Raw genomic sequence first — 7643 nt, 5'->3', positions numbered from 1 at the left:
TCTAAAAGGCGTTAAACTATATTTGAAAAATATTTTGGTAAGTTTTTTTCTTTATTGTATCATATATTTTATTATATTTTTTTATCTTAAATGATAAGATTGTTAAAAAACAGTGATATAATAATAAAATTGGTCCGACTTGATAGTTTGTGGTATGTGATAGTGAGGCTTTCACGAAAGCCGCCAGTAAGAAAAAAAAGAAGTTTTGGGATAGTTATCTAAAAGTAAAAAATTATTATAAATGATTTTTACAACTTATAATTGAATAACACTGTAAAAATCTTTTACAACATTATTGCGTACATTATTTATTCTTATTCTAAAACATCGACAGTTATTTTGATGTTCTTTTTCGATCGTTTTCTGTACTTTTTGCATGGGTTTTCTCTTTCTTTTCCTTTTGTTTTTTGAAGAACAAACTGTCAGCTTTTATGTAATATAATTAATAAAAACTATTTTAACTTCGAAACATTGTTTACAAATTCTCTTCAAACCATTTTCTTATATATAAAAATGGCAAAATATGGAAGAATTGATCCAATAGTCATGTACAGTGTGAAACAAAAACTAATTCATTAGTTATAATATCATTATCTAAAGCGAAAGACAAATGTTAAGTGGTGTTCTTAAGATTCTACGAAATCAGAAGTAGAATTATTTTTATTAAAATACATAAAAATAGGATTATTATATTATTACGTAAACTGTTTTTTTTTTTTAATAATTTCAAATAAAAATTTCTTTTACAGTTTTTAATTAGTGCCCCTAGAAGACTGATAACAAAAAATTCCTTACTGTGCATCCTATCAAGTCTCAACCATGCAAATTTTTGCAAGAAGTCCAAAACCATCTTTGAAAATTAAAAATCAAATTCTATTATCTCAACCATGCAAAATTTCGTAATCTACAACGAGCCAAAAATCGAATAGTAAAGGGTAACCAGTAACCATCTTTAAAAAAATTATATGTTAATTCAGGCAGACGTGATTAGCAGAAAACTAAGTACTTATCTATGTAGCTACAAATGCTTAATTTTTTGCTCCTATTTACAGGACAGATCACATAATTGAGATAAAATTCATCAGTCATGGATGTATTACAATGTTCCTTTCTTGGGACGGTAACAAGTTTCGTGATGAACTTCATGTTGGTTAAGATATAAATGGCAAGGTTTATCTTTCATTGATTATGACTTATGTGATACATGTAAATATTTAATAGGTAGATGTGTCTATGGAAGATCTTATATGCATTAAGAATAAAATCAGATAATATATAAATGGACGTAATTATAAGTTTAACATAAATTCATTTATTTAATATGAATTTATTTTTCTCTTCTTATTTCTTTATTCTTTTCATGAACATGATTGAGATGCATCTGATTGTACTTGTTTACTCGTTCTGAAATATCACAAGACTGAACAATCGAAAAGACGAAGAACACAGTCGAATGATTCTCTAGGAATTACAGTGGCACGAGAAGAAAAATGAAATTTCAACGTGGACAAGTTTAAAGTTGTCCAAAAAGCATTTTTTGATTGACTGAAATTGAATAATTCTAGTTTTGTAAGAAATAACAATTTTTTAGAAAGACAAGTTACTATTTTTTTCTTGATTTTATTTTGTCAAAGGCTAATTCGCAAAAGGGATATTACAATTATTTGTTGATCTCCATGATATATACAAATTCGTGATCACCACCTACTATATATATCAACCTATTATATGACAATTTATCATATAAGTTTTAACATGGTTTGTTTTATAACATCAAAACTATCGACGAAGTTAAATTATCCTCAGACTTTGTTATAATTAAGAATGAACACTAATAACTTAGAGAAAATAAAGTCAAAATCAGAGTAGCAATAATGTTATTCCTCTGGGTTATATAATTCAAAAGATAAAGAAAGAAAGAAAAAAAAGGCTTTTTCCATCCAATGTAACCCAAATCCAACAAAACCTTATACAAAAAGAAGTGTGGCTCAGTAAATAGTTTACTGTTATATACTTCATTGAACAATCATCAATCAACATCCTTCCAACCGACCCTTTCTTTCTTCTCTTCCTTCTATAAAGGCAGCAAAGGTTTCTGGCTTAAAATCTGTATTTTTTATACACAAATCATTGTAGGTTGCTAATGTCTGCTGAGTTGAGTTGTGCACTCCCCTGACATCCTCTCCAAAAGGCAACTCCTTTTTTCCAACCCTATAATCTCCAATCCATTTTCTTTTTTCTTTGTGTCTTCACTTTTCAATTTTTTTAATCTTCAAGGCCTACAATAGGGGATGCCACTAGACCATAGAGTGGCGGTTTTTTTCTATGTAGCTATTCTTGTTATATGCAAATGGTAGCTCAAGGACCTATATATATATGTGTGTATGTTGGTGCACTTCTCGTGACTTCAACTGAAGCAGGCTGTTGCTATCTTCAAGTCTCTTCTTGAAGGCACCAATGGCTCTGTTCATGGCAATTCTTGGCGTTGTTGTGTTGGTGCTCTGTTTTTGCTCTGTTCTCTTGAAGTGGAATGGAGTCAGATACAGGAGGAAAGGCTTGCCTCCTGGCGCAATGGGTTGGCCGGTTTTTGGGGAGACAACTGAGTTTCTCAAGCAAGGTCCAAACTTCATGAAGAACAAGAGGGCAAGGTAACTTCATATGTTCTTGTTTCCTCGTAGTTATGTGCATGTGTTCAAATAAGTCTTGTTCGGTTCGTTTGTGTAAGTGGAGAAAGTTTCGTTGGTGAAAGTTCAAGTATGTCTTGTGCTTTTTGAGTGAGCATGATTTGTTGCGTATTTTAGCCTCTCTTTTTTTCATTGAAAGCTGTTTCATCAGCATCCCCTGCATGACACTGTGATTTGTCACAGTAATTAAGGATATGGCATGTACTGCGCCTGGCATCTTGCATTTTCATGAGGAATAGCTTGTGGCTGTTCATTCATGAAGTGGTTTAAGAGATGCCGATGAACGTTGTTTCAGAGTAAAATCAGTGAACTACTACTTGCGTTGTAGTTCTGGGAGTGAAGAGAAGAGGAAAGTAGGGTAGGGTTATAAAGCATATACGTGAAGATCCAGGGAAAGATAAACTCTCACTGTCCCTGATGAATGACACTCACATCATCAACGTGTGAAATGAAAAAGGAGACATTGGATATGCACAACAATTTTTTTGGTATAGTTGTTTTTGTAGAACAAATAGAGATATATAATTGATGTGATGGAGATATGGAAAAAAGAAGAAGATTGGGGAGATTGTTAAAAAAAGTGTAATAGGAATAGCACGAAAAAAAGCATACCTGTTGGACAGAACATGATCTTAGTAATATTTTTCCTCAAACTAGTTAAACTGGGTGAGGTAAATACTATTCATTCTTGTACTTTTGGTCTCTTACCTAATTGGTTGTGATTACAACTTTTTTTTTTCTTCTGTTTTGTGAATGGCAGGTATGGCAGTTTTTTCAAATCTCACATTCTGGGATGTCCTACCATTGTATCCATGGATCCGGAGCTGAACAGATTCATACTGATGAATGAAGCAAAAGGGCTTGTTCCTGGGTACCCACAATCCATGTTAGATATCTTAGGCACACGCAACATTGCAGCTGTTCATGGCTCCACTCATAAGTACATGAGAGGGGCACTGCTTTCAATTATTAGCCCCACCTTGATCAGGGATCAGCTTTTACCAAAAATTGATGAGTTCATGAGAACCCACTTGATTGATTGGGATAACAAAGTCATAAACATCCAGGAGAAAACTAAAGAGGTTTGTATCACCATCAATTCAAAACTCAATAGACTTCACTGTTTAATAGGAAAAGTTATCAGAATTTTTCAAGTACTGATTCTCAAATATTTGGAACAGATGGCTTTTCTCTCTTCCCTGAAGCAGATTGCTGGTATGGAATCCAGCTCAATAGCTCAACCCTTCATGACAGAGTTCTTCAAACTAGTTTTGGGAACACTCTCTTTGCCTATTAACCTTCCTGGCACAAATTATCGCGGGGGATTGCAGGTATGGTCCTTCATCTTTAACCATTGGTGCTTGATATTGCTCCTGTTTGATTTCACATTGAATTTATCTAATGATATTTTTGGTTTGGTATATGTTTTTATGTGTTTGGTCTCATGTTAAGAAAGATAATATGGTTGAAATTTATCTGAGTTGAAAATTGAAACAACTTTTGTAAAGCATCCAATGAAAAACAATACTGAATTTTTCTGAATTTTATGATTAAACCATTTTAAAATAAAACATAGTTTCTTTATTTAAAGTCAAATTTAATCAGAAATTATGTACAAAATCACTTTGACAATTCATTACTCAAGTTTTACAAATATATAACAACATTCTGTAATCACATTGCATTCTATTTGGTTGATTATACATTGATATGTGCACTTTAATGTCTTGAAGGCAAGGAAAAGTATTATCAGCATTCTGAGTCAGTTGCTGAAGGAAAGGATAGCATCCCAAGAATCCCACGTGGACATGCTGGGTTGTTTGATGAATAGAGATGAAAACCGATACAAACTAACTGATGAGGAAATCATTGATTTAGTTATTACTATTATGTATTCTGGTTACGAAACTGTTTCAACCACATCGATGATGGCAGTGAAGTATCTCCATGACCATCCCAAAGTTCTTGAAGAAATCAGAGTGAGTGCAAAAGTTCTCATGTTCTCTAGGTATGTTGTTTTCGCTTTATTATATTCTGTCCTCACTGTGATAACACTGAATGCAGAAAGAGCATTTTGCCATAAGGGAAAGGAAAAAGCCAGAGGATCCAATTGACTGTAATGATCTCAAGTCAATGAGGTTTACTCGTGCGGTGAGATGCTGCTATCTTTTCATTTAATGTCATTGTTTGATCTGTCTTTTCTGTTTTTCTTTTCAGTAACCGTGTTGAATCTTTGATCACAGTATTTATGTCGTTTGTCATCTCTGCCCTTTTGTAGGTGATTTTCGAGACCTCGAGATTAGCAACAATAGTTAACGGGGTTCTAAGAAAAACAACTCACGACATGGAACTAAACGGTGGGTTATGTTATGTAGTATGTCTCAAGCTTTTGTTATATAGTTAGGTTTATGGGCTCAAGAAGCAGTTTTTGACTTTTGGGGTCTTCTTTCAGAAACTTTTTCTGCTTCAACAAAACTTCTTACAAAGCACCCGGCAAATAATTTTATCCCTAGGATAATGTAATTGTTCACATGGTATTATCTGAGAGACAAACTTCCTAACCACTTTAAACTTTTTAATGTTTGAGTCAAATGGAAATGAAGAACAATGCCATTACAAAAAAAAATGTTACTTTATTTCAAAAGCAGTATGTGTCAACTGGTATATTCTTATTGCAATCAAGAGACTTATGGGAGTTTTTTCTGTTTGTTTTCAGGGTATCTGATTCCTAAAGGGTGGAGGATATATGTATACACGAGAGAGATCAATTATGATCCATTTCTGTATCATGATCCAATGACCTTCAATCCATGGAGATGGCTGGTTTGTAACACAAGCAACACCTTTTCCATTTCTAATTAACGTTTTAACATAAAGGGTAGGAAAGTGAAAAAGCAGCATAATTAATGAGGAACTGCAAAATGCAGGGTAACAGTCTGGAGTCACAAAGCCACTTCTTGATTTTTGGAGGGGGTACCAGACAATGTCCAGGGAAGGAGTTAGGGATAGCAGAAATTTCCACTTTCTTGCACTACTTTGTAACAAGATATAGGTGAGAGAATTTATCTCTTTGCCTGATCAGCATCCATCACATCCAAATCCGTTTGTTTGATGTTACTGATCCTACACATTAATAAAACAATGGTTTGTCTGTTTTGATAAACACATGGAGTTTCTGACATGTGATATTTAATGTTGATTGCAGGTGGGAAGAAGTAGGAGGAGATAAACTAATGAAGTTTCCTAGAGTTGTGGCACCAAATGGACTGCACATAAGGGTCTCATCTTTTACTAGCTAGGCTTTCCGCATGTACAGTACTGAGATATAGGAAATAGTAGGCTCCAAGGCTTCCTTTGTATGATAATATGCTCTAACAAGTAGAGAAATCAATTAAAATTAGCTTCTTTTTCCGTTCTTGTTTTCCTTCTTCTTCCTTCAATTTGAGCAACATTTTTAAGGTGCAATGAACAAATCTGGGGGAGTGTTATAGGCCTGAGTTGTCAGTACTGAGGCCTAGCCCATGCTTAATAAGTAAAGCTTTGAGAGTATAACATGGTTTGGTCAAAGCTATAGGCTAGTGTGCCACACTCTAAGATGCTCCTTTCCCTTTCAAATGTTGCACACTTGGTCAACATGGGCTAGGCCCTATATAAACTCTTGGGCTCGCCTTTCAAAGCCCATGTCCATTTCAAATGGCAGACTCAACTAAAGTCATATTCGTATTCTGCCATTCTTCAACCCTCGCTTTCATACGACCAAAAGACTAAAGAAACAGAAATAATGAGAAATGAGATGTCAATAAGCATGTTGACAACCATGAAAAAGAAACTAAATGAATCAAAATTAGTTCTTGTCGTTGTAAGAGTTTTTAATGATATATGTATCATCATCCTATGTTACTTTTAATGCTTTGTTGTAATATAGATAACGGCTTATTAACAGAGGAATATCAGACATAATTATCAGAAAATTTAAAAAATTCAAAGAATTTTTTTTAAATAAATTACATAAATTCTGCACTTGTGAAGAACTTTCATTAAATTTTTTTTCTTCTGAAAATTATGTTGAGTAATTCAATCTAAAAGGCGTTTTATATGTTTCTAGAAATCTTGATTTGAATTTTTTTTTCCAAACATTTTATTATGAAAATTCTGTTGCAGAAATTTTAGAAAACTTGTTTCAGAATCTCTCTAGAACTGAGATACTCCCAGAAATCACATTTGCAATATGTAAAAATGGCATTTTAAAAAAACTATAGAGGTGCAGGAAGAAAAAACCATATAATGGTTCTTTTAAGCCTTTTTTATGGACAATAATACTTCTTTTACAACATTTTAACATTGACTAGATATCGTTCTGTGATTGGTTCATGTTGGTATTTATGATTGTTATTATTAATTGTTGAGTAATTTTGGACCAATCACATAATGATACGTAGATAATATTAAAATGTTATCAAAATATTATTATCCTTTTGTATTGTTCTATTTCATTTTACTCCTCCACACTCCAACTATAGATTGACTAATTTACACTTGTTGCACTATTGGGTTTTTGAGATTCTCAAAATTGGGCTTTAACTTAAACCTAGATAAAAAAAAAGGAGTGTTGCTCCCTGCACCTCCCCAAGTGGGACCTCTACCTCCCCACTATTTTAATTTATTTCAAAAATATTCTACACTTCTCCACTATTTTCTTTTATTCCAAAAATACCCTACATCTCTCCACTATCCTTAACAATTTTTCTCTTTCTCTCCCTACATTAATGGAGCATTTACATGGCTCATTAATAGAGCATTTACATGATTCAAATTTGAACTTGTGATATATTTTCTTAAATAAGTTTGATTCAATTTTATATTTGATGTTGAATATATTTTTTTCTTTTCAAATTACTTAATAAATAGTAAAATTTTGTTCTAAATTTCTAGAAAAATGTTTATATATATGTGTGTTTT

At 32.8% G+C, this 7643-nt stretch overlaps 1 protein-coding gene across 2 annotated transcripts; it reads left to right on the top strand.

The window, feature by feature from the left end:
• The first annotated feature begins 2007 nt into the window (after positions 1-2007).
• Positions 2008-6278, top strand: LOC106758156 (cytochrome P450 85A1). Of its 2 annotated transcripts, none has more exons than XM_014641093.2 (9): positions 2008-2648; positions 3445-3766; positions 3866-4015; positions 4418-4663; positions 4749-4835; positions 4963-5041; positions 5401-5507; positions 5612-5736; positions 5890-6278. In XM_014641093.2, exons 1-9 carry the CDS (start codon positions 2458-2460, stop codon positions 5981-5983), a joined length of 1401 nt encoding a protein of 466 aa, XP_014496579.1. In that variant the 5' UTR covers positions 2008-2457; the 3' UTR covers positions 5984-6278. The 2 variants fall into 2 exon arrangements, with proteins under 2 accessions (XP_014496579.1, XP_014496580.1); XM_014641094.2 differs by lacking the exon at positions 2008-2648 and adding an exon at positions 2954-3355.
• The last annotated feature ends 1365 nt before the right edge of the window (positions 6279-7643 follow it).

The sequence above is a fragment of the Vigna radiata genome, chromosome 4, assembly GCF_000741045.1.
Source record: "Vigna radiata var. radiata cultivar VC1973A chromosome 4, Vradiata_ver6, whole genome shotgun sequence".
NCBI lineage: Eukaryota > Viridiplantae > Streptophyta > Magnoliopsida > Fabales > Fabaceae > Vigna > Vigna radiata.
This window is presented reverse-complemented; position numbering and strand designations above follow the sequence as displayed.

Coding starts and splice junctions, on each gene's coding strand:
- LOC106758156 (XM_014641093.2), top strand. CDS start 2,458: ATGGCTCTGTTCATGGCAATTCTTGGCGTTGTTGTGTTGGTGCTCTGT. Junction 3,767..3,865: donor TCCAGGAGAAAACTAAAGAG/GTTTGTATCACC, acceptor TATTTGGAACAG/ATGGCTTTTCTCTCTTCCCT. Junction 4,016..4,417: donor ATTATCGCGGGGGATTGCAG/GTATGGTCCTTC, acceptor AATGTCTTGAAG/GCAAGGAAAAGTATTATCAG.